At 46.4% G+C, this 27,816-nt stretch overlaps 1 protein-coding gene across 1 annotated transcript in view; it reads right to left on the bottom strand.

Moving 5' to 3' along the window:
* The window catches only part of LOC139277705 (chemokine-like protein TAFA-4), a 243,455-nt gene that overhangs the window by 102,980 nt on the left and 112,659 nt on the right, over positions 1–27,816 (bottom strand). Inside the window, exon 2 of the mRNA XM_070896535.1 lies at positions 2,334–2,486. Coding sequence (XP_070752636.1) covers positions 2,334–2,486 — 153 coding nt within the window. The remainder of the gene's footprint in view (positions 1–2,333; positions 2,487–27,816) is intronic.

The raw sequence follows: 27,816 nt of genomic DNA, 5'->3' as shown, positions 1-27,816 counted from the left end.
AGGCAGCATCTTGACCTGAAATGTAAACAATGTTTCTCTCCTCCCAGATGTTGCCTGACCTGCTGAATATTTGCAGCATTTTCTCAAAGGCCTTCCTTTACTATCCGAAGCCTTGCAAGCATTCAGCAGCACTCCCTACACACTTAAAAAAAACTTTTAACATCTATTGCAGCAAGCCACTACTTCAATAAAATCAAAAAACTCAATCCAAAAGCTTAAATCCAAACTTACCTGAAAGATGTGTGTGTGCCCCTTTAAGAGGTGTTGACATCGCCACTGTCAGCCTGCTTGCTGGCGAGCTTAGGACTCAGCGTTGAATTCCGCGCTAGATTCGAAGGTCGGAATGGTGATGTTAAGTCAGCATTGCATGCCGATTGACGACACCAAACCACCATTTTTTTCCCAGATTTCTGCCAGTTACCAGCAGCGCAAAGGGAGGGAGGAAAATGGCGGCTGCCGCAGGACCTGCCACCAGCTTGCAAAAGAGCGGCGGCCGCCATTTCTTTCGGCATATCATGGCGCTATGGAGTGGCAGTAAGTAGATGAATTTCTAGCCCCAAGGGTTTACTAAACTTTCAGCAGCAACAAAGTAAACATCAGAACTCAAGCCATGAACCTGCCCTCTCTCTATACTGCTTTCCCCCACTGTTCAATTTTGAACTTGGCAATAAAAGAAAGACATGGACTTATATAGCGCCTTTCACGACCATCGGACATCTCAAAGTGCTTTACAGCCACAATGAAGTTCTTTTGGAATGCAGTCACTGTTGTAATGTAGGAAACCCTTTCTGGGTTTTAGTCCTCTATGGTGCAACGTATTGCAACACCAAAGGACTACACCCCCACAACACCAAACTAAACTATTTCGAAAACGGAGTCAATATTTATATTGGAACTTTATATGCACCTCCTGCACCACCTCTCCTCTGTGGTCCACAACACTGTGCTATCTGGGTTTCATTCCTACCTATTCTAATGCAGTCAGTACATCTCTTCCAACACATACACAATTACTCTGGTGTGTCCCATAACTGGCCCCCTCTTACATGATGCCACCAGTGATATACAACCTCCAGCTCAACCTTGAGCTCAGCTCCATAACATACAACCAGTCTATAGCAAGCCAGCCAGCTTCCACCTTCACACATTGTCTGCCTACATCTTTACCTCACTCTTACTGGTACCAAAGCTCTGCTAGGCTTCATCTCTTCAATGTTTCTCTTACTGGCCTCCTGAGCTCTACCTTATGTAAACTCCAGCTCATCCAGAACTTTGCACTTATATCCTATCCCATACTAAGTTCCATACACTTTTCATCTCTTTCCTCATTCACCTGCACTGCTCCCTATGCCCAAAACTTCAACTTTAAAATCTTCATCCTCATTCTCAAATCACTCTGTAGCGTTGTTCGTCCCGACCAATGCCAACTTCCCAGCCCTAGCTCTTAGCGTGCTTTTTTTAGCGGCTTTCATGACCACTGGACATCCCAAAGTGCTTTACAGCCAATGAAGTACTTATTGATATGTAGTCACTGTTGTAATGTAGGAAACGCGGCAGCCAATTTGCGCACAGCAAGCTCCCACAAACAGCAATGTGATAATGACCAGATAATCTGTTGTAGTGATGTTGATTGAGGGATAAGTATTGGCCAGGACACCGGGGATAACTCCACTGCTCTTCTTCGAAATAGTGCCATGAGATCTTTTACATCCACCTGAGGGAGCAGATGGGGCCTCATCCGAAAAACGGCACCTTCGCCAGTGCAGCGCTCCCTCAGTACTGCATTGGCGTATCAGCCTAGATTTCTGTACTCAATTCTCTGGAGTGGGACTTAAACCCACAACCTTCTGACTCTCCCTGTGTTCCCCCTGCCTCCACGAGTGACAGAATTTCTGTATTCTGGAACACTCTAGCTTAATCTCTCCCCAGCTTCAAATGTCTACTTAAAACCTTCTTTTTTGACTATACTTTTGGTCTTCTTGTATTTCTCTCCTCTACCTACATGGTCCTCCAACCCTGTGTAAAGCATCTTGGAACATTTATTCCATAAAATATGCTGTAAAAGTGCATGCTGTTGTTGTGCTGACACTTAAAAAGTTCATCCTCGTCTTTCCACGTCTGATTATTTTATATTGTTCCATTCTTGGCTCTTTTTGCTTTGAATGTGTCCCAAGAAGCATTTTACCACAACTCGTGTTATTTTTAATTGCTTGGAGATAAAAACCACACACAAAGCCAAGTACTGTAGATTGTTGGTTGATATGAAGGTTCAAACAATGTGGGAGAGGTTTAGCATAATGTTCAGGTGCTGAACTTTGAGGTAAACTCCTTACCTTCAACACATGAAGGCTGAGCCCGAGTTGTACCAGCAACCTGCCCTGGAAAACAAGAGCATTTCACTGTTTGTGACCGTTCCTCAATTCGGTTCTTATTGCAGCATCGGTGGACAGCAACAACCTCACACGTGCCCTGTTTGACCTGATGACCTGAAAGAGAGGGAAAGCAGAAACAGTATGTTAACTACTTTATTGTGAATATTTCAAAGACAGCCAATTTATAGCACTCTGCTACAACCATTGAAACCACTGTGAGGGTCCTGATAAAGTGAAAGACTAGACAAGACTGAAATGTCAACTCCATTTGTCTTTCGATCTATCTTCAATTTCCCAAAATAGAACACACAATCCATTATTGCTATTCAGTAGCCTTAGATGGTTAGAATAGCACAATGCTGCACTGAGATTAAAAAAGTGAAGTAACAAAACAAATTGAATTGATATAGCGCCTTTAAAGTAGGGAAACGTCCCAAGGCGCTTCGCAGGAGTATTATGAGATCAAACATTTGACACCGAGCCGTATAAGGAGAAATTAGGGCAGGTGACCAAAAGCTTGCTCAAAGAGGTAGGTTTTAAGGAGCGTCTTAAAGGAGGAAAGAGAAATAAAGAGGCAGAGAGGTTTAAGCAGGGAGTTTCAGAGCTTGGGGTCTGGGCAACAGAAGGCACGGCCACCAATGGTTGAGCGATTATAATCAGGGATGCTTAAGAGGGCAGAATTCGAGGAGCGGAGATATCTCGGGGGGTTGTGGGGCTGGAGGAGATTACAGAGGTAGGGAAGGGCAAGGCCACGGAGGGATTTGAGAACAAGGTTGTAACCTAAACAAGAATTTGAAAATGTTATTTATGACCAGAGTCTCCTGATAAGCATCTTCAGTCAAAGGAGCTATCCTCAATTCAAATTCTTAATTTATACATGAAATTCCTGTATGTACAGAAGATATGTAATTTGTTTTATATTTATTTTCTCTCCTCTTTTTCGCTACTGTCCTCTCCCTTGATACGCGCCACTCTTCAACTGGAAAGGGAGTTTTGTGTGTGTGTGTGTGTGTGTGTGTGTGTGTGTGTGTGGGCGGGGGCGGGGAGTAGGGGGGACGAAAGCAGGCAAAAGGTTCCGCTGCCCCTGCCTTTGAGCACTAAGAGAGTGAGAGTGAGATGGCCTTGGTATTGCCAACAATGCGGAGAATAAAAAAAGCAGCCACATGTTCTGCCATGCTGTGGCACAATTGGCTGGAACACCAGCATGACTCCAGGACAGAAAATAGGTTCCAAGAAGTTACTGAACTAATTTAATGAATGGTTATTACTAACGTATGACAGAGTATTGCACAAGGAGAGAGAAATGCCTGTGAGGAGCACAAACAGGAGAATCTCACCTTTCAAACTGAACTGTCGGTACAGAAAAAATACTCCTTAATCTAAATGAACTTTTATGAAATCTCAGTGAGAAAAGTGTTCGCTTTACAGACTTCGCGGAACATGCTAATTCTTGAAAGTGTCAGGCTCATTCCCATAGCCACACATACATGAATAATTATTCTAAATTTAAGCTACAGCGAACTATAATGGTGTATCTATAGTTACTAGCTCAACTCCTGCCTCACCAGATGTGCTTTTTATTCAGAAAACCAGGCCCATCGCACAGGACACCACCGAGATTGAAAATAGTGAAAGAGACAAGATAAATAAAGGAGTAATGGTTAACTGACACAAAGCCATGATTTTTAAAGCCTGCAGATCTTAAAGGGAAGGAAAGTACCGAGAGGTAAATAGTTCAATAGTTCTGTCATTCCAGTAGTAACATATTAACTGCTTTAACATTAGGATTTGCCAAAAGTTCAAGGTCAAAGACAATTGGAAAATGTAATGACTGCTTCTCCTTTAGAAAATGCAATTTTTCCACAGCACAGATCAGAGCTGAGCCGAAATGAAACATCTTGGACAAGGCCCCAAGTAGGAGCATTGAATAATTATAAAATCTACCTATCTCTAGGTTTAGCTTGTTTTATTTTATGTAACTAGATAACAATAGGATTTTTATTTTCAAGATATTTGTTTCAATTTCCAGCAGGGTTATATTATGTATTCATAATCAGCATGTTGTAAAATACCACTAATTCTGTCCTTTCCGCTGTGGTGTAATCTAAATAGATATAACTTTTATTTGTTTCGAAAGGTCATCGACCTGAAATGTTGGCCACAATGTTTACGGGGAGGTGGGGAAGGAGCGGGGGCACATGTCTACGGCTGAGTAACCCTGAAATGCCAGTAGCTCCTACCGGATTTAACAGCAGGACAACATTAGAATTTTTGAATTAGGCTTCCCGCCCGACAGCTGGCTAGACTGAAGGTTGGCCGACTCTCAGTCAGGAAAGCCAGCGGTACAAGGCCCCAGGTGGGGACCGCCGGAACAGTCCTCTGCAATAAGAGATCGGGGGTTGGTGAAGGAGGCAGAGCGTGGCAGTGAGGTGGGGAGCGAGAAATCATGAGGATGGAGAGACCACGGACAGGGAGAGATTGTGGGGGGGAGAGAGAGATCGCAAGGGTGTCTAAACATTACGGGTGGGGTGGGGGTCAGCCGATTTTGGGGATGGGGAGATGGCGGGGGGGTGGGCGGGGGAGAGAGAGATCACAGTGGGGAGTAAGATCACAGGGAGGAAGAGATCACAGGGGAGAGTTTGAAGGGATTTAGAGATCGTGGATTGAGAGTTTGCGGGAAGGGAGAGATCACGGACAGAGATCGTGGGGCGAGTTCTGGTGGAGAGGTAGCAGGGGAGAGATCACGGGGAGAGTTTTACAGGGAGGGAGAGATCACGGGGGGAGATTACGGGGGAGAGATCGTGGGGCGAGTTCCGGTGGAGAGATAGCAGGGAAGAGATCACGAGGAGAGAGATCGTGGGCCGAGTTCTGGTGGAGAGATAGCAGGGGAGAGATGACGGCGAGAGAGATCGTGGGCCGAGTTCCGGTGCAGAGATAGCAGGGGAGCGATCACGGGGGAGAGTTTTACAGAGAGGCAGAGGTCATGGGGAGAGATCGTGGGGGAGAGATCGTGGGGGAGAGATCGGTGGGGCGAGTTCAGGTGGAGGAAATATCAGGGGGAGAGATCACGAATGCGGTTCTGAAGATCACAGTGGGCTTGGCCAATCGCGGGGTGGGGGAGGAGTCAGGCAGAAGATTTGTTTGAGGTGCCTGGGGGAAGCACTCCTGATCCTCCTGGCCCACAAGCAGTGCTGGGAAAGGGAAAGCACTTACTTACTGGATCTGGCAGCTCCTGCCTACCTTTAGCTACCAGGTTTCCCAGTCCTGTGAAACCCGGCCCAGAGTCGTCAAATTCAAATGGCTCCCAAAATGTGAGGAACATAGCCTCATTTAAATATTATAATCACTGACTCGCCTCTCCAGAGCAGATTACACAGACATCCCCTTCCCCACCACCAGTAAAATGAAAGTTGCAGCGTTCATGGTGGGTTGCTGTCGGATTTCACATTTTTAACAATTTCCGTCCCCACCATTGTGGAGAGGTTAAAATTCCCCTTGTTAACTCTGTTTCTCTTTCCACAGAGCTGCCTGCCCTGCTGAGCATGTTATATATGTAAACTTGTATTTACTCTGTACAGCCACCAGAGGGCTCATCACCTGGAGTCCCAAGAGATCCCATAATCCTTTGGGAGCACAGGTATTTAAGGAGGCCTCACAGGTTGGAGAAACACTCTGGAGACCTGCAATAAAAGACTAAGGTAACACTTTACTTTGAGCTCACAGTGTTCAGTCTGACTCTTTCTCCATACATAACAACTGGCGACGAGATACCCAAAGATGCAGAGAACAGTGGACATCCTCGAGAAATTCTCGGAGGGAGATGATTGGGAAACTTTTGTGGAGCAACTGAACTAATACTTCGTGGCCAACGAGCTAGATGGGGAAGAGAACACTGCCAAACAAAGGGTGATCCTCCTCACCGTCTGTGGGGTACCAACGTATGGCCTCATGAAGAATCTGCTCACTCCAGCGAAACCCACGGAGAAATTGTATGACGATTTGTGCAAACTGGTCCAAGAGCATTTGAACCCGATGGAAAGCATTCTGACGGCGAGGTACCGGTTCTACACCTACAAAAGGTCTGAAGGCCAGGAAGTGGCAAGTTATGTCGCTGAGCTTAGACGCCTTGCAGGACATTGCGAATTTGAAGGACATTTGGAGCGCATGCTCAGAGACTTTTTCGTACTTGGCATTGGCCACAAAACCATATTTCACAAACTTTTGATTGTAGAGACCCCACCCTTGAGTAAGGCCATAGTGATAGCCCAGGCGTTCATTGCCACCAATGACAATACGAAGCGAATTTCTCAGCACACAAGTGCTGCTACAAGTACTGTGAACAAAGTGATGTTGTTTTCGAATCGTAACATACAAGGCAGGTCACACATACCTGCAGCTGCACGTCTGCAGATGTCTCAGAGTCCACCATCAAGGGTGATGAATGCAAGTCTATTAGCACCTTGTTGGTGCTGCAGGGGTGATCATCATTTCCATTCATGTCGATTCAAAGAGTATGTTTGCAAGGGCTGTGGAACAATGGGACACCTCCAACAAGTGTGCAAGTGAGCTGCAAAGCCTGTTAAACCTGCAAACCACTATGTTGCAGAGGAGGACAGATCCATGGAGGATCACGATGAACCAGAGCCTCAGACCCAGGAGGCAGAGGTACATGGGGTGCACACATTCACCACGAATTGTTCCCCGATAATGCTGAATGTTGAACTAAATGGACTCCCGGTGTCAATGGAGCTGGACACGGGCACGAGCCAGTCCATCATGGGCAAAAAGACTTTCGAAAGATTGTGATGCAACAAGGCCTCAAGGCCAGTTTTAACTCCAGTTCGCACGAAACTAAGAACTTACACAAAAGAACTGATTCCTGTAATCGGCAGTGCTACCGTAAAGGTCTCCTACGTCGGAACAGTGCACAAACTACCACTCTGGGTGGTACCGGGCGATGGTCCCACGCTGCTCAGCAGGAACTGGCTGGGAAAGATACGCTGGAACTGGGACGACGTCCGAGCGCTATTGACTGCTGACGACACTTCGTGTGCCCAGGTCTTAAACAAATTTCCTTCACTGTTCGAACCAGGCATCGGGAAATTCTGAGGAGCAAAAGTGTAGATCCACCTAATTCCAGGGGGCGCGACCCATCCATCACAAGGCGAGAGCAGTACCGTACATGATGACAGAAAGGGTAGAGATTGAGCTTGACCGGCTGTAAAGAGAGGGCAACATTTCACCGATCGAGTTCAATGAGTGGGCCAGTCCTATCGTCACAGTCCTCAAGGGAAACAGCACCGTCAGAATCTGTGACGATTACAAAGTAACTATCAATCGTTTCTCCCTGCAGGCCCAATACCCACTACCAAAGGTCAACGGCCTCTTTATAATGCTGGCGGGAGGAAAGACGTTCACGAAGCTGGATCTGACTTCAGCCTAAATGACGCAGGAACTGGAGGAATCATCGAAGACCCTCACCTGCATCAACACGCACAAAGGTCTTTTTGTTTAAAGCAGATGCCCGTTTGGAATCCGATCAATGGCGGTGATATTCCAGAGAAACATGGAAAGCTTACTGAAGTCGATCCCCAGCACCATGGTCTTCCAAGATGACATCTTGGTCACAGGGCGGAACACAGTCGGGCATCTGCAGAACCTGGAGGAACCTGGTGTTTTCCTGGTGCCTGAAGTGGAGTTCCTGGGAAGGAGGATTGCGGTGGACGGCATCACGCCCACCAACGCGAAGACGGAGGCAATCGAGAATGCACCGAGGCCACAGAACATGACGGAGCTGCGGTCATTCCTGGGACTCCTGAGCTATTTTGGTAACTTCTTACCAGGTCTCAGCACACTGTTAGAACTACTGCATGTCTTACTACGAAAAGGGGACGAATGGGTTTGGGGCAAAAGCCAAGAAAATGCCTTTGTAAAAGTGAGAAAATTATTATGCTCAAACAAATTGCATGTGTTGTATGATCCATGTAAGCGTTTGGTACTAGCATGTGATGCGTCATCATATGGCGTTGGGTGTGTATTGCAACAAGCTAATGATTTGGGGAAACTACAACCAGTTGCTTGTGCATCCAGGAGTCTGTCTAAGGTGAGAGAGCCTACAGCATGATTGAGAAAGAAGCGTTAGGGGTAAAGAAAATGCATCAATACCTGTTTGGGCTAAAATTCGATTTGGAAACTGACCATAAGCCACTTATATCCCTGTTTTCCGAGAGTAAAGGGATAAATACCAATGCATCGGCCCGCATCCAAAGATGGGCGCTCATGTTGTCTGCATACAACTACGCCATCTGCCACAGGCCAGGCACAGAAAACTGTGCCGATGTTCTCAGTAGGCTGCCATTGCCCACCACGGGTGTGGAAATGGTGCAGCCCGCAGATCTAGCCATGGTTATGGAAGCATTTGAGAGTGAGCAATCACCCGTCACTGCCCGGCAGATCAAAACCTGGACAAGCCAGGACCCCTTATTATCTCTAGTCAAAAGCTGTGTGCTTCACGGGAGCTGGTCCAGTGTCCCAGTGGGAATGCAGGAAGAGATAAAGCCGTTCCAGCAGCGCAAAGATGAAATGTCTATACAAGCAGATTGCCTTCTGTGGGGCAATCGAGTAGTGGTTCCCAAGAAGAGCAGAGACACCTTCATCAATGATCTGCTCCACAGTACCCACCCAGGCATCGTAATGATGAAAGCGATAACCAGATCCCAAGTGTGGTGGGCCTGTATCGATGCGGACTTAGAGTTCTGCATTCACAGATGTAATACATGCTAGCAGTTAAGCAATGTACCCAGGGAGGCGCCGCTAAGTTTATGGTCTTGGCCCTCCAAACCGTGGTCTAGGGTACACGTCTACTATGCAGGCCCGTTATTGGGTAAAATGTTCCTTGTGGTTGTAGGCGCGTATTCCAAGTGGATTGAATGTGAGATAATGTCGACTAGCACGTCCACCGCCACTACTGAAAGCCTTCGGGCCATGTTTGCCACTCCCGGCTTACCCGATGTCCTGGTGAGTGACAACGGGCCATACTTTACCAGTGCTGAGTTCAAAGAATTCATGACCCGTAACGGGATCAAACATGTCACATCTGCCCCATTTAAACCAGCATCCAATGGTCAGGCAGAGAGAGCAGTGCAAACCATCAAGCAAGGCTTGAAGAGGGTAACTGAAGACTCACTGCAGACTTGCCTATCCCGAGTCCTGTTTAGCTACCACACGAGACCCCACTCACTCACTGGGACCCTACCTGCTGAACTGCTCATGAAAAGAGCACTTAAGACAAGGCTCTCATTAGTTCACCCTGATCTACATGAACAGGTAGAGAGCAGGCGGCTTCAACAAAGTGCATACCATGATAGCGCAAATGTGCCACGCGAGATTGAAATCAATGATCCTGTATTTGTATTGAATTATGGACAAGGTCCCAAGTGGCTTCCCGGCACTGTCATGGCCAAAGAGGGGAGCAGGGTGTTTCGGGTCAAACTTTCAAATGGACTCATTCACCGGAAACACTTGGACCAAATCAAACTCAGATTCACGGACTATCCTGAGCAACCCACCTTGGACCCTACCTTTTTTGATCCCCCAACATACACACCAGTGGCAACCGGCACCACAGTTGACCACGAAGCAGAACCCATCATCCACAGCAGCCCTGCAGGGCCCAACACACCAGGCAGCCCAGCAAGGCCAGTTGCACAGCAGCCCAGCGAGGGCCCCACAAATGATTCAACAATACCAGCTTTCACACCGAGATAATCAACCAGGGCAAGAAGGGCCCTAGATCGACTCACATTGTAAATAGTTACACTATTGACTTTGGGGGGGAGTGTTATATATGTAAACTTGTAAACTTGTATTTAGTCTGTGCCGCCACCAGAGGGCTCATCCCCTGGAGTCCCAAGGGATCCCATAATCCCTTGGGAGCACAGGTATTTAAGAAGGCCTCACAGGTTGGAGAGGCGCTCTGGAGACCTGCAATAAAAGACTACGGTCACACTTTACTTTGAGCTCACAGTGTTCAGTCTGGCTCTTTCTCCATACATAACAGAGTGTTTCTTTTTTTGATTTAGATTCATAATAATGGCGATTATATTACTATTTAGCATTTTTATGATAAAGTAACTAGGTGATGAATAATAAAAGGCAGAAAGAAAGACTTGCATTTAAAGAGCGCCTTGCACAACCACCGGACATCTCAAAGCGCTTTACAGCCAATGAAGTATTTTTAAAGTGTAGTCACTGTTGTAATGTGGGAAACGCAGCAGCCAATTTGTGCACAGCAAACTCCCAGAAACATTATCTGTTTTTGTTATGTTGATTGAGGGATAAATATTGGCCAGGACACGAGGTATAACTCCCCTGCTTTTCTTTAAAATAGTGCCATGGGATTTTTTATGTCCACCTAAGAGAGCATATGGGGCCTCGGTTTAACGTCTCATCCAAAAAATGGCACCTCCGATGGTGCAGCACGCCCTCAGCACTGCACTGGAGTGTCAGCCTAGATTTATTCCTGCAGTGGGACTTACACCCACAACCTTCTGACTCAGAGGTAAGTGTGATACCCACTGAGCCACGGCTGACACTATATCACCAAATCTCTTGTGACCCACAGTACCTGCACTACCAAACATCAGTGTTCACATTCTTTTTGCCAGAATCCTATTTTATTTGCTTAGATTTGATGGGATGGTGGGAATATTTGGGAGGAGTGTCGTGCACCACAAACATTGTGACAGATGCTATTAAAGGTGATCTGACACCTTGAACAAATAGGCTCTGAAATGTTATGGCGTCATGCCCATTGCGCATTTAATCGCCGTGATATTTTGCATGGAAAGTTGCTGGAAGTACGAGATGGAACTAGCATGGCGCCCTCTACAGGGCACCTGGGATCTGAGTGAACAGGACAAGCAACTGTGTGTCTCCTTAACCAATCAGATTAAAGGATTGTGAAACTAACAGTCTGAACAAAGAAGTGTAAGTTAGAGTGAGTGAATTTAATGTCAAATCAGCTACAGAAAGAGAAATAAAGAGAGTGAGAGAAATATTGGATTAAGTAAGGGAGAGAAAAAGAGACAGAAGGAAAAAGTAAATATTTTATTTAATTTAAAAAAAATCTCAAACAACAATTAAAACCTGAGGGAATGACACTCTACACTTGTAATATTCAGAGCCACAGAGGTTGACTGGCAATAATTAACACTTATCATGCTATTAAAAGGGTACTTAGATTTGAAATGACTTGACTTAGCTTTCTGTGGCGAATTTACTTTGTATTTGCAGTGCAAGTACAGGAACTTCACGCCGCTCAATGCATTTGAATGGGGAGTCAGATAGCGAGATGCTGTTTTTGCCGAGCTAATGCACTTAATTGCACATCTGCCCTTGCCTGAAATTGCTGTTGCATTTGCACATAAATAACGATAAACGGCATTATCCTCACCATCGTCTTTACAGCAAATTTTGCACCAATGTTTTTTTTAATCAAAGATGTAAATTGGAAAAATAAATCAGTTGCATAATTTAATTGACTAGATGTAATATTTACAGTTTTAATTCAAACAAATCCAGAATCGGAATTTGTGCTGCATGAATCTGACCAATCTGCATGATTAGATTTTTAACTTTCTCCCATTGCAACAGTTTCACATTATAAAAAGTGAAGTTTATTCAGCTCGCAAGAAAGAGGGCATTGGATTTATCGCAAATTCAGATCAACCTGTCTTTGCTTTGTAGTATAGCACAGCATTACATGCTATTTGCACTAGCTGTCAGCATCTGCTACAGTCATTGTCAATTCTGGACCCTTGTACACTTTCCTTTCATCTCCTTTCACAGTCACTCTAGTTCACTGCCTCTTCTCGTGATATAAAGTGTTATGAGGAGAAGATAAGAAAATGCGCAGGTGGTGTTTATCTCAGAAAAAGGAACAAATTGGCTGGATCTAATTGCCTGGTAGTGTCTGTTCCTAAAATTCCTTGACCTTATATAAATGTTCTTCCATTGGGGAAGGGAGAAAAGCTGGAAGAGCTGCACGTTTCATTATTGGCTCCACCACAACCCCATTGCACACCTAGCTGCTCTGTGGAAGAGGAACTATAAAATAATAAATAAATTCTGCCTCCTCTGGGATCAATTACTTCTCACTGTCAGGGCTCATAATAGGCCCTCAGTGGAATCCATAGCAGCTCTCAGCAGTTATGGGAACCACTGGATAGAACAGTGGAGTGCGGGTCAAATTCCTGTGGTAACCCAGATACGCCCTCAAAATGCTGGCAGCATGTGCGGGTATGAGACAGACTAAAGGCCAGCCACTCCAGATTCAGAATTTTTAGCTTAACCTAAAAGGGCGGAAAAGCAGCAGATAGGGGCTCAGCCCCAAGTTCCACAACTCCACAGGAATTAAGCGCTGGAGCCTGAATTTGACATGTGCCTGTAGCTCACTTTCAATAGGGGCACAAAATTGCCCCTTTTTATAGCCCCACACTGATCCATTAACCCCCTGCGGGGGAAATTAACCCGTGGGCCATGAGGCTGGTGCGAGAGAATGTCCATGCCAGCATCGCCCAGTGGAGGCCATGCAGAGTGCACAGCGACCCTCCCCTTTAATCAAAGGAGAGGGGCATGAAGCGTGTCAGTGCTATGTGGAGCATCCACGTAGCGCTTGACCACCCCCCCACCCCGCCCCAGTAGCATCCCGGTTACCTCCCCCCAAAGGAAGTGCAGCGCAGGAGACTGCGCTCCGCTTCCTGTCATGGGTGGTAAGGGTAATTCTGCGTCGGGGGCAGGACTTCTGTGCCGGGCGCTAAAAGTCCCGGCCCCAGAAAGTTACTGCCCCCAATCAGGGCGCGGGGCAATCTCACCCCAGTTTTCTTACTTCTATGTGTTTTTCTTGCTCTCTTTCCTGTTTTCCATTGCACATCTCAGACTCTGGAGGTCAATTAGAGCCAGAGAAGGTGCATACACAAAATAGAGTCCCAGGATTGAATCACGGCCTGCCAAAAATTTCCATTCGACAGGGAGTCGTTTTACATGGTGTTAATACGCTTCTGATTTTACCATATTCCAATTAATATCTGCACTTATACAATAGTCAACTGGTTTTTTCTTGAAGGTATTTCACACAACTGTCAATATTGGGCAAATTGTAGGTGTGAGACTTTTAGTCGTAAGTTAGACACAAAGCCACAGTATTGCCTTGCAGTATAAATACGATTAAAGGTTGTGTCCACTACAGGTTGCAGGGAATGGCCAATAATGCTTTAATCTGAATTTTCTCTCCTTTTATTGCTGACAAGCCTGCTCATAGTCACTCATTTTCTTTGATTGTAGTTAGTACAAAAGCAACTGGTGCGAGGTCCCACCAAAAAATGCAAGCTTTTAAAGTTAAAACAAACCAGTGACTTGCTCGACCACTATTTTCAATCATTAAAAATCACAATGTCGGAGACTTTAGCTTTAGCTTAAAAAATGAACAACTTTCTTAAATAGACTTCATTAAATCGTAAAGTGGGATAAATACATCATAAAGTATTGAAAAGGAGAGAAATTGCTGCTTTGCAATTTAATAGAGGAAATACCATGGCAGCTAGCAGGTTCATGTGATGGCTCAGTGAGCTAGTCCAGTGAATAGCTGAGCTGTATAGGTCAGGAACGTCCCAGGTACAATCCCCATCACTACCAAGTTAGTGGATTCTCAGGTCGGGCAATGGTTTTAAATAATTAGACTTGACTTCGAGAGGGGAACATGATCCCCAGGGTTGGCTCTCCTGATATCTGTAGCTGTCAGTTGGATAGGTTTGGGCTTGACTATTATCTTCCCGAAGTAAAACAGCTGCTGACATGAGCATGAAGAATTGCCACTGGAGGACACCCACAGAACTGTTAGTGGTTTCAGAGGGGGGAGAACTGGCAGAAAAAGATTGTGATGAAGCAAGGCAGTTTAAAAACAATGCTTCTCTTTGTAGCAAGTGATCTTATAAATACATATTTATATTCATATTTTACAGACTAACAAATCTACAAATCATGTTCGTCCTAATTTTACCTCTTATTTAATTTGCTATTTCCATAATACTCTAGAAACACATCTTCCAATAAATCTGATGCATATGACTAACTGCAGAACATTGAAAAGGCAATACATATTTTATGAGCATGACAACATTTCACAGGCAATTGGAAAACAGACCACTGCTACTTCAACATTTATATTCCGACCACACTCTGAGGAGTGGAAAGCTATGTATGTATAATGCAACAAAAGGCCTTTCACGCTGCAGTCTGCATTATTTCAAGGAGTTGCCTTGTGAAATATGGCTTTTCAGTGAAAAATGATGTCATCAGGCAAATCTGCTTCACTGTGATTTCATTAAGGAAAGCTTTGATTTTGGGAACGACAACCTCACTTTACATCACATGATCCCTCAACGACTTGATGTGTTCGTGCCTTGTGAGTGCCTGCTAAATATTAAATGAAGTTAAGTTGCATAGCTGCTATCCGTTAATCCCAGAAACAGCACTGCACTGATTTCTGTTGTGTGTTTGCTGCAGATGGTCTCAATCCTCTTTGAGGCAATTGTTCTGGGAGGTACAGAAGTCAATGTATCACAGTAAGGAAGGAGAAACATTAAAGCCAGGGTGAACTTGGTATTTTAGCCTCCAGGGGATCGTAGGTTGAACCTTTAAGCAGGAGCTCCACTTCTAAGAAGAATTTCTTGTGAGATATGAACTCAAAATGTGAGGCACAGCAATATATGTTGTACATGTACAGGTCTTGCATTTCTTTGAGACAGGTCAGATTTATGGTGAGAAAGGGACTAAATACGTGTGTAGTGAAACCTGTGGCCTAAATGCCACCCAAGGTTTATCAAGTATACTTCGATATATCACATGTATTAGTCCCTACCGATCTCTGTGGTGTTGATTTCACCTTTCCCAACGTTAATTTGATTCTGGTGCTAAGTCTAGGGGGTCTCCAGCATCCAGCAATAGTGATGTCATCAAGCAAGCTAAGCATCCAATCACACTGAAAGATTCTTACAGACAGCAAAACAGCAAGTAAAATGCACTGATTAACCTTCACTTTTAAAAATTTGACAGATTGGGGCTTACATGTGGGATTAAGGTAGAAGCTGAAATATCATAAACAAACTTTAAAATAAGATTTATTATATTTTTTTAAATATGGAATTTTTATCATAATGGAAAAATTTGACCTTCCACAAATATAAAATTCATTTTTTAGGGCCAGAGAGGTTATTTAGCAGTAATTAGCAGTACCATTGAAAGAGGCTTAACTTTTGTTTTTTTTTTAAACAGTGATATTACATCATAAAAGCTGAAGTTCTCGTCTGTTCAGTGATTTCAAAAAGATTGTCATCTGCGGCGTCTTCAACAGCGGTCCCTGTGGAGAAGCAGGGAATCACTGACATCAACTTGGATTTCCATATTTAACTGCGCATGTCCAAACACCAGAAGTTGCTGTCAGTTTCATAGGGTAATGACAGCGAACGCTGACAGTTTTGCCATCATTACAGCTGCAAATTCCAGGCCAATATGTTTATATATGTGCCTACACATGCAAGAGCATAACACTGTAAGTGTAAGCATTGTTATCTTTCACATGGGATGGAAATGGTATAATCTGAAACTAAACTTTTTGGCACATAAAACTCCAGATTTGGCCCCAAAAATTTGCATTCAGAAATATTTAGAAAGAATAAAAAATACTTTGAGTTATTTTCCTCTATTTAGCATACTCTAGTCTCAAGCTCAATTCTCCAACCCAGAAGATGACTAAACGATCTGCGCTCAGACCTCAACCAGTTCCATCCCATAACTCTCCTATCTTAGGTGGTCCCTTGTAGCGAGGATGACTTGCTTCCACGCCAAAAAGATAATGACTAGAAGGCACACACACCAGCAGTCCTGGTTGACTTTAATTTCCTCTTCTTGCTGAGGAGAAGCCTCTTTTCTGATTTATTAATGGTGAAAAAAGTATTAAAAGATAGATTCAGGTGTTATCTGTTATTACTTTTATACATAGGACCATGTTAATATACAGTTCGCCATACTTCCACTGTTTTCTTGATCAATATTTATCTAACTATGCCTCTGCTTAGACTTTTGGGGTAGCCTTTTGTTATCTGATCTGCTGAAACTTCCTCTCATGAATTATCTTTCCTGTGGAATATCTGTTAAAATTGTCAGCTGATTTTACACGGATCATCTATCACTAACCTCTACAAGATGGCCGAGGCAAAACTAAATTTATTTTCAGTCAGGTCACTGCGCAGTGAAATCTGTATTCATTCACTGACTAATAACCATACGGTGGTATATTCATACACATCACAATACATTACTGCACGTGGCTGGTACATTACATTTCCTGTACCGACAACTCTCTAATTACTATATTGTTGAACTCTGAACCAGAAAAGTCCAGCAAACTATTAAACCTGAACTGCCGCTGATGATCTCTCGCAGGGCCATAAAAGGAGCGGTGAGCGGTGGCCATGGGCAGCATGGCGGCGTACCACGGCAAGGTACAGCGCGAGCTGGTGCAGGAGGGCAACGGCAGCGAAGAGGGACGTCATCAAGGTCCAGGTCGCTGATTGGAGCGTGGGCAGGTACAGCAGGAGCGGCGAGGTCGGGGCGAAGGAGCAGCGAGAGATTGTAGAGGGACATGATCGGGGCCCAGGAGAGGCGCGAGTTCGGGGCCTAGAAGAGGCGAGGGCCCAGGGGCAGCACGGGCCCAGCCCACGCTGCGATATGTGTGCGCACTAGGTCTGTGCAGCAGAGCAGGTCTCCAGTTGTCTTGGGCGATCCTTGCCACTGGACCAAGACCTAGCTCTGTCAAGCCTGCGTGATGGCTGGTGTCCAACGGCCACCACACATTAAAAAAATCCACGCACAGGCATCTTCCACCCTTGAGGATGTAGTTCAGGATCTGGAATATTAGGTCTTTCATTGAAACACCTGTGAACTCATCCCTTTTTGGTATGGAAGCAAGTCATCCTCATTTTGAGGGATTGTCTATGATGATGATGAAACAGGAACTAAAAATCTGCAGGTGAATTAAGCACCTGAAAACATAGCTGTGCATATCTGAGAAGTATATCATTTAACATAGTGCCAATGGATGGGAGATGTGACCCCTCCTAGCTCTTGCAGGGTCTTCATTAGGCCACTAGGTGGTGTGCTGCTCAGTTCCAAACTGTGAGAAATGGAAAAACTGACAAGAACAGGATAGACTCTACTTGGCCAGGATTTTAACTGCTTGCAGGGAAATCATGCTGCTGAGTTAATTTCCCGCACAACCGCGCCAGAACGAGAGCCAGCAAATTTCAACAGCCAGGCCTCATTTCAATCCTACCTGTAACGGGCAGGAAGTCAGTCCGAAGCAGCGATGCTGAGCATAGCCCAGAGGTCACCCACTAACACCAGCTAGGCGACAGCATCGGCTTCTGGGTTCATCTCACGGGGTTTCACGTTCGTGAAGGATGGGAAGTCCACACTCCTTGCTCTTCCTGGCCCCGCAAGGAGAGTACACAACCTTATCTCTTGGGGCTTTTTCTAATCCTGGTTCCTCTTCCTGCTATGTTCACCTGGCGGAAAAGTTTAAGGTGGCACACCTTATGCTTGAATGGCTTCCCCACTCAAGCAAGGAGTGAAAGTTGTGGTCGGTTCCCAGTGCCGTTGTTATGTCTTTAATACTCTTACGAATGACTTGAGCTGTTGTGACCTTAGTTCCATTTATTGTAACTCCAGAGTGAGGCACAAGCATGGTGGGCAGCCTTTTATACTGGGCCCTGCACACCTATGCAGGTGACCCTCAGGTCTCCCACCGCAGTGCCCTCTGGTGGCACACCTTATGTGACTATACAGTTAGTATACATGGTCTACATACATGACAGACATCATCGGGTCCCGATATGCACATATAAAGATGTGCCCACTAGCTTTTGGCACGTGTCCTTGCAGCCTGCTCACAAGAGCAGATTAAAATTCGGAATGGGCTGTTCATGGCAGCTTTCTAACGGCTAAGTAACCCGGACAATTTTAACTGCCGACCCGGCCAGTTTCTGCCAGGGGAGTAGGATTTAAATCATCTCCTTTGATCTTTATTTTCTTTTGGCCAATTGCAGATTTACACCACCAACAGCTGTGGAAAAGTGCAATATTCTGGTTCAAGGCACATAGTGAATTATAGTCAGGTCACAGATGCCAAATAATTCACACAACAAATCTCAGTCTACTCAGCCTGATTTAGAGACGCTTCTTCACCAGCTGCAACTTGTGCCTGATCCCAATATAACGCCTACTGGGTGGCAAAAATGTATTCTGCACCTATCTGCTTGCTTCGGTATAAATCAAATGGCACATCTGTGAAACATTACGAGAATGAAGTACATTTCAAGCAAGTGCAGCTTAAAGCAAAACGGCAGTAATTTTAGCAAAATGTATTATCTGATAGAATGCCACTCATGAGACAAGTCACCTTCCAATATAGTGCTCTGAAACACATTTTTTATTATCTACAGTAAGAACTATAACAGATTTGCAATTTATTATCAGGTTACTGTAATTTCTGTCTTTATTTTAAGTGATTTCAGATAGGGTAAATCAATTTTCCAAAACTGCCTCAGGTTAGCTGTGCCTTTGGTAGGCCTACGCAAGGAACCTATAACTCTGCTAAAGTTAATGCGTGATGACCAATACAGGCTGCATGTAATCATAACTAGTCATTGACTACACTCCAAAAGTTCTTCATTGGCTGTAAAATGCTTTGAGGCGTCTGGTGGTCATGAAAGGCGCTATATAAATGCAAGTCTTTCTTTCTTTCAATAGGAAACACCTATCCTCAATGGATTTTGGGCTACATAAAATACTAAACCAACAGGGGGATCCATTATGGGGCGAAAGCCTGTCTAGCAAGAAGTTACATAGGAAATGCTTATCTCCTGACATTAGCATCTCACCTCACACCATGCTGGAAAGAAACATCTATAGCGTGAAGGGATGGTATAAATTACAGGTAAGCTTTAGCTCTGGGAACAATGTCAGAAAACTGTCATCCAAGTACACCGCGGATTGGATTGGACCCGAAAACGGGTGCGTGGGAGCTTGAAGCGCAATCTGCCCACAGCCGTTCAAAGTGGTGCAGATAGCACACAAAATTCGTGCTGCCTGCTCATTTACATGATTGGAGCATTGAGCTCAGCGCTAAACGCACTGCTGGTTGGCTCAGTGCTCAATAAGGGGTGCCAATATTGCGTACAGTCTACTGGCCAATGACATTTTGCCTATGCTCTCTACACTTCTTAAAGGGGAGGTGCTTTGTTGCAGAAACACCTCATTGTCACTCTGCATGCAGCCCCGTGGCTCAACATGGAAGAGAACGGGAAAAGAGATTCTCTGATGCAGCACTGAAGTCATTGGTCCTGGGGGTGCACAGAGGAAGACAGGGCCTCGACCCACGGGGGGCGGGAGATTGGGGGGGGAGGCAAGAGGCCTTCCAGGCAGAACGTCAGAAAGCAGTTGGAGGAACGAGCACAAGCCATCAGTGCCACTTGTGTTGCCCTCAGGACCTGGATCCAGAGCTGCAAGAAGTTTAATGACCTCTTACGAATAGTCAAGGTGAGCCTCACACACTGCTTAACGCAGCATACTCCTGTCAGTCACCTTCTAACAATCACAACTCACAACCATAGCTCCACCTCACCCTCACCAATCTTCCCATTATGCTGCGCGGCTGCGCAGTTATCTGCAAGGTCCCGCACAGGCCGCTCACCGGCTTTCAGATTCTAGATACTGCGCATGCGCAAACATTTGAATGGTGTGCACAGTGGGGGAGGCAGGCCGCGCAGGGGGCAGTGCGGCTTACACGGGGCATTGGCCCCCACCCACTTACCACTGCTGCAAGACTCACACCCACATCTCACACCTTGCACACTCTGCCAACTATTCAACCATGATAGACACATATTGCACCACACTCACTGACACATTTCCCTTTCACTTGCAGGCCAAAGTGTCGCATATCAGACCTGAGCATGATCAGTCAGGCAGAGGGGAAGCCCGTCTTCAAAATCTCACTGTACTGGAGGAGACGGTGCTGGACATCATTGGAGGGTCCATCTCTGAGGCCCTGGCAAGTGACAAGGTTGGAAGGATTGCTGATGATGGAATGCTCATACCTTATCCTTCTTCTCATTTCCCACTTCCCCCTCATGGCACAATCTGTTCTCACTTACAAGCTGCTGACGGTGTAAACATGCATATCTTGCTTTCCCCTCACCGCACACCCACCCCTGCCATCCCCTCACCACAACCCCACCCTTGTGCCTTTCTCCTTTCAGATACCCAAGAACCGCCAGCAGCCCAGCCAGTCGCCAATCTAGTAGAGGAGGAGAGTGAAGGAAAAGAAGAGGCAACGTGATTCGATCTGACACTACCAGGCATCATCTCATAAAATGGCACTTTACATACTTTACAGGGTAGTATAGGGTAGGATCTGCATGTGGTGAGTCACCGGGCATGAGTGGACTGCAGCCAGGCCAAGGGGAAGTGTAGCTGGCATTCCAGCTCCCCGGAGGGCGAGTTCGCGCACAGGTTCTGCTGCACAGGACTCAGATGATGACTTTGCTGGGGCAGCCTTCAGAAGAAGGGTGATGGTCATGCACACAGAAAGGCTTGGTGCAATGGCAGGCCTGCCAAAGAGCCTCTTGTCAGTGTCAAGGAGCATGGAGGGGTCCGGCTCCAACATTGCACGGGGTGTTGCATGGACCTGGGAGCCCATGAGTTCCAGGATGGAAGTGAAGGGCAACTCCGGTAGAGCACTTATGGACCCAACTGTGATGCTGGGTGTGACGGGCCTTGTCGCAGCTTCCATTGCAGCACAAACGGAAGAGACCTAACGTCTGAGTGCTGCACTGGAAGCTCAGATTGCTCTCATGCAGGATCAACTTGTTGCCACGCAAGCTCAGACTGATGCCATCATGGCAGGAAAGATAGACTAAAAGGAAAAGGAGGTGGGGTAGCATTGCTGGTTAAGGAGCAAATTAAGGCAATAGTTTGGAAGGACATTAGCTTGGATGATGTGGAATCTATATGGGTAGAGCTGCAGAATACCAAAGGACAAAAAACGTTAGTGGGAGTTGTGTACAGACCTCCAAACAGTTGTAGTGATGTTGGGGAGGGCATCAAACATGAAATTAGGGGTGCGTGCAATAAAGGTGCAGCAGTTATAATGGGTGACTTTAATATGCACATAGATTGGGTTAACCAAACTGGAAGCAATACGGTAGAGGAGGATTTCCTGGAGTGCATAAGGGATGGTTTTTTAGACCAATATGTCGAGGAACCAACTAGGGGGGAGGCCATCTTAGACTGGGTGTTGTGTAATGAGAGAGGATTAATTAACAATCTCGTTGTGCGAGGCCCCTTGGGGAAGAGTGACCATAATATGGTGGAATTCTGCAATAGGATGGAGAATGAAATAGTTAATTCAGAGACCATGGTCCAGAACTTAAAGAAGGGTAACTTTGAAGGTATGAGGCGTGAATTGGCTAGGATAGATTGGCGAATGATACTGAAGGGGTTGACTGTGGATGGGCAATGGCAGACATTTAGAGACCGCATGGATGAACTACAACAATTGTACATTCCTGTCTGTCGTAAAAATAAAAAAGGGAAGGTGGCTCAACCGTGGCTATCAAGGGAAATCAGGGATAGCATTAAAGCCAAGGAAGTGGCATACAAATTGGCCAGAAATAGCAGCGAACCTGGGGACTGGGAGAAATTTAGAACTCAGCAGAGGAGGACAAAGGGTTTGATTAGGGCAGGGAAAATGGAGTACGAGAAGAAACTTGCAGGGAACATTAAGACGGATTGCAAAAGTTTCTATAGATATGTAAAGAGAAAAAGGTTAGTAAAGACAAACGTAGGTCCCCTGCAGTCAGAATCAGGGGAAGTCATAACGGGGAACAAAGAAATGGCGGACCAATTGAACAAGTACTTTGGTTCGGTATTCACTGAGGAGGACACAAACAACCTTCCGGATATAAAAGGGGTCGGAGGGTCTAGTAAGGAGGAGGAACTGAGGGAAATCCTTATTAGTCGGGAAATTGTGTTGGGGAAATTGATGGGATTGAAGGCCGATAAATCCCCAGGGCCTGATAGACTGCATCCCAGAGTACTTAAGGAGGTGGCCTTGGAAATAGTGGATGCATTGACAGTCATTTTCCAACATTCCATTGACTCTGTATCAGTTCCTATGGAGTGGAGGGTAGCCAATGTAAGCCCACTTTTTAAAAAAGGAGGGAGAGAGAAAACAGGGAATTACAGACCAGTCAGCCTGACATCGGTAGTGGGTAAAATGATGGAATCAATTATTAAGGATGTCATAGCAGTGCATTTGGAAAGAGGTAATATGATAGGTCCAAGTCAGCATGGATTTGTGAAAGGGAAATCATGCTTGACAAATCTTCTGGAATTTTTTGAGGATGTTTCCAGTAAAGTGGACAAGGGAGAACCAGTTGATGTGGTATATTTGGACTTTCAGAAGGCTTTCGACAAGGTCCCACACAAGAGATTAATGTGCAAAGTTAAAGCACATGGGATTGGGGGTAGTGTGCTGACATGGATTGAGAACTGGTTGTCAGACAGGAAGCAAAGAGTAGGAGTAAATGGGGACTTTTCAGAATGGCAGGCAGTGACTAGTGGGGTACCGCAAGGTTCTGTGCTGGGGCCCCAGCTGTTTACACTGTACATTAATGATTTAGACGAGGGGATTAAATGTAGTATCTCCAAATTTGCGGATGACACTAAGTTGGGTGGCAGTGTGAGCTGCAAAGAGGATTCTATGAGGCTGCAGAGCGACTTGGATAGGTTAGGTGAGTGGGCAAATGCATGGCAGATGAAGTATAATGTGGATAAATGTCAGGTTATCCACTTTGGTGGTAAAAACAGAGAGACAGACTATTATCTGAATGGTGACAGATTAGGAAAAGGGGAGGTGCAAAGAGACCTGGGTGTCATGGTACATCAGTCATTGAAGGTTGGCATGCAGGTACAGCAGGCGGTTAAGAAAGCAAATGGCATGTTGGCCTTCATAGCGAGGGGATTTGAGTACAAGGGCAGGGAGGTGTTGCTACAATTGTACAGGGCCTTGGTGAGGCCATACCTGGAGTATTGTGTACAGTTTTGGTCTCCTAACCTGAGGAAGGACATTCTTGCTATTGAGGGAGTGCAGCGAAGGTTCACCAGACTGATTCCCGGGATGGCGGGACTGACCTATCAAGAAAGACTGGATCAACTGGGCTTGTATTCACTGGAGTTCAGAAGAATGAGAGGGGACCTCATAGAAACGTTTAAAATTCTGACGGGGTTAGACAGGGTAGATGCAGGAAGAATGTTCCCAATGTTGGGGAAGTCCAGAACCAGGGGACACAGTCTAAGGATAAGGGGGAAGCCATTTAGGACCGAGATGAGGAGGAATTTCTTCACCCAGAGAGTGGTGAACCTGTGGAATTCTCTACCACAGAAAGTTGTTGAGGCCAATTCACTAAATATATTCAAAAAGGAGTTAGATGAAGTCCTTACTACTAGGTAAATCAAGGGGTATGGTGAGAAAGCGGGAATGGGGTACTGAAGTTGCATGTTCAGCCATGAACTCATTGAATGGCGGTGCAGGCTAGAAGGGCCGAATGGCCTACTCCTGCACCTATTTTCTATGTTTCTATGTTTCTATGTTTCTATGTTACCAGTGTGGAAAGGGACTTAAAGGGTCTCACAGCAGTCCAGCAATCTGCTACAACAGAGATCCAGCAATGCTGAGGTGCCGCTCTAGGAGAGTGGCAGTTGCTCCGTGGAGCAAGAACCTGCTGTCCTCTCCCTGGATGACAGCATTCGTCCTCCCACCACTGCCACTCTGTCCTTGCTGCTACCTGTCAGCCAGCCAGCCTAGATGGCTGCCGCCCATGTCGAGGTGGTGCATTCTACAGCCGGGCCTTCTAGGCCCAGAGCTGCTCAAGGTCATCCTGCAAAGCCATCTGCAGTCTCCCCCATGGAAAGTCAGCAGCCTTCCACTGGGGTAACACTGCGTAGGAGCAGGAGGATAGGCAAAGGAACACAAAAGGCAGACACTAAGGGAATGCACAAGGGTGTTTAATTGACTTTGTTATGTAGTTTTGGATTGATTAATTTATAAATTATGTTTGGAATGTTTGGTTTGTGGTGGCTCTCATTTCAGCTTTGTGCCCAAGAGGACCCCGTGATGTTCCATGACAAAGAGATGGTAAGCTGGGGAAATGGTGAGCAAGGGGGACCTGGGGTTTCATTCATGGGAACTGAATTTTGATGAGGTGCTGAAGGACAACCCGTCCAGAATGAGCATCTGCCACTTCCCTTCCTCCTCCTCCTCTTGACGTAGTCACGGAACCCGTGGTGGCAAGGTCTGCGCCGACATGATGGCCAAGTTGTGGAGGATGCAGCAGACCACTGTGAAATGGGACACCTAATCTGGCGGGTGCTGGAGTGCTCCTCCTGAGCGGTCAAGGCAGCAGAGCCATTGCTTGAGCACCCCAATTGTTTGAACATAAGAACATAAGAAATAGGAGCAGGAGTAGACCATTTGGCCCCTCGAGCCTGCTCCGCCATTCAATAAGATCATGGCTGATCTGATCTTGGCCTCAAACTCCACTTCCCTGCCCGCTCCACTTCCCCGTCTGCTCGATAAGGTTCCACATGGCAGTATGGCTCTCATTATATGATGGCTGGCCACGAGTGGTGGAGTTGCGGAGGGGAGTCATCAGCCAGGAGTAGAAGGATAGCTCTTGTCTCCGAACAGCCAACCTCGGGTTCGATGCGGTGGCTGGAATATTGCTGGTACACCGGACTAGCGCAGGATGAAGGCTTCATGACTGCTGCCAGGATACCAGGTGTCCACCAACATGATGTGCTGGGCATAGTCGCACAACAACTGCTCATTAAGCGAGTGGTAGCCTTTGCGGTTGCGGTACATCTCAGGATTGATCCACAGTGCCCACAAAGCAACGTGGGTGCAGTCAATGGCACCATGGGGAAGCCCACTATCCTGACAAAGCCACATGCGCGCTCCTCCTGCTTCTCGAGAGAAGACAATGAAGTCCCTTCTCCTGGAGTGCAGTGTCTCTTTGACCTCCCGGATGCAGCGGTGGACAACAAACTGGGAGATATTAGGTATATCTCCCGCTCCAGATTGGAAGGATCGGGTAGCGAAAAAATTGAAGATGAGGGCCACTGGCAGCACCATCATCACCCTGTTCCAACGTTGCAGGTCTGGTTCCTGGAGGTGGCAGAGTTCTGTGACCATCGCCTTGGTGAAGCAGAGCCGCTGAATACACTGCTCCTGGCTTAAGTGCAGGTAGGCAAAGTGCTCTCGGAAGACCCCAGGTGGCTATGGCCTCCTGCTGAGAGCCCTCTTGTCCCTCCTCCTCCTCCCTCTGCGAGCACCTTGTCCTATTCCTTGCTGCCTCTGCTCCATCTTCCTGAAATGCTCCAGCGCGAGGGGCACTAGGAACAAGTGGTCTGAACAGAACCCTTGAAATCAGAAGCAAGGCGTACTCTACTTGCAGCACCACTCCCAGTCACCTCACCAACTTTAAATAACTGTAGAAAGCTCCAAACAGTTGCACAAACTTACACAGAGCCAGAAGAAATCAAAAAGTAAGTTACCTGAAAGTTATTGATGATCCACTGCTGCTGGCGGGGCAGGGGGCGGGGGGGCAGTCCTTGCTGCTGACCAGAAAGTTGTTGATGATCCCTTTGAATACTACTAGTGGGGGGGGGGGGGGAGACGGTCTCTCATGTAGCTTAAGCACGCTCAGTTGTTCGTGTTTTGGAGAGGGTATGCACTTGAGCAGCAACATCCAAAATAGCAGGGCGTGTGTCAAATCAACGTTGCACTTTGATTGACGTCATGATCCGACTGATTAGCATTTTTCTGGTAAATGCAGGTAATGGCTGTGCTACAGACCTTCCCAAAAAATGGCTGCCGCCATGGGCCACACCAGAAGTGGGACGAAACCGGCCTTAACAGCTGTCACTAAGGTGCCGAATTTCACAGCCCTCATCTTTAAGATCAACCTGACATTCATCCAAAAGTTCTTTTGCTTGAGGACTGATTCAAATATTATGGGAGTTGGTTTTCACCTACTGCGTCTGACAATAGTGGGGCGCTAATGGCCTCAAAATGGAGTCAGTGGCCTTGCTGCCCCATTAACATCAGCAATGTGGCACATTCTGCCATTCCGTGGCCCAAAAGTCTAAATCGTCCTCATTCTTTTTAAGTATAGTGGTGTGTCAGTATTTGCCTGTGTTTTTCAGTTCCTGTACATTATGTAACCTGACCAAATAGCTTTAGCCTGTCATCATATTATCATCATCATAGGCTGTCCCTCAGAATCGAGGAAAACTTGCTTCCATTCTTAAAATGAATCCTTAGATGGCTGAACAGTCCAATACGAGAACCACAGTCCCTGTCACAGGTGGGACAGACAGCCGTTGAGGGAAGGGGTGGGTGGCATAGATTTGCCGCACGCTCTTTCCGCTGCCGGTACTTGATTTCTGCATGCACTCGGCGACGAGACTCGAGATGCTCAGCGCCCTCCCGGATGCACTTCCTCCACTTTGGCCAGGGACTCCCAGGTGTCAGTGGGGATGTTGCACTTTATCAGGGAGGCTTTGAGGGTGTCCTTGTAACGTTTCCTCTGCCCACCTTTGGCTCATTTGCCGTGAAGGAGCTCCGAGTAAAGCGCTTGCTTTGGGAGTCTCGTGTCTGGCATGCGGACAATGTGGCCCGCCCAGCGGAGCTGATCAAGTGTGGTCAGTGCTGTACACAGTGGTCTGATGACAGTTTGCTTGTGCCTTTCAGAATGTTGGTAGGCCTGTGCTCCCGCCTCTCCTGGGCCCCGATCATGTCCCTCTACAGTCTCTCGCTGCTCCTTTGCCCCGACCTCGCCGCTCCTGCTGTATTTCCCACGCTCCAATCACCGACCTGGACCATGCTGACATCACTCTTTGCTGCTGTCGCCCTCCTGCACCAGCTCGTGCTGCTCGCTGAAGTAGTATGCCTCCACACTGCTCCTGGGCCTCCACGTGGCTCCTTTTATGGCTCCTTTTATGCAATCCATGACCATTATATCTGGCTAGGGAGATATCAGAGTGAACTTCTGAGGTAAGGAAAGAGAAGGAAAGGCCAGCTTGTAGTCAGCAAGCTCAGCACAACCACTCTGGAGAAAATGGCCAGCAAATCATTGGCCAGAGTCCTTGTTAGACACAGCATTAAGGCTAATATTTCCCCAGATGACGTCTCAACCATAAACAAAGATGCATGCATTTAACTGTGCTTGCAAAAATCTAGCCAGAACTTTACAGGTGCAATTAG

The sequence above is a fragment of the Pristiophorus japonicus genome, chromosome 12 (genome assembly GCF_044704955.1).
Source record: "Pristiophorus japonicus isolate sPriJap1 chromosome 12, sPriJap1.hap1, whole genome shotgun sequence".
Lineage (NCBI taxonomy): Eukaryota > Metazoa > Chordata > Chondrichthyes > Pristiophoridae > Pristiophorus > Pristiophorus japonicus.
Note: the sequence above shows the minus strand (reverse complement) of the source record. Positions and strands in the feature narration are given on the sequence as shown.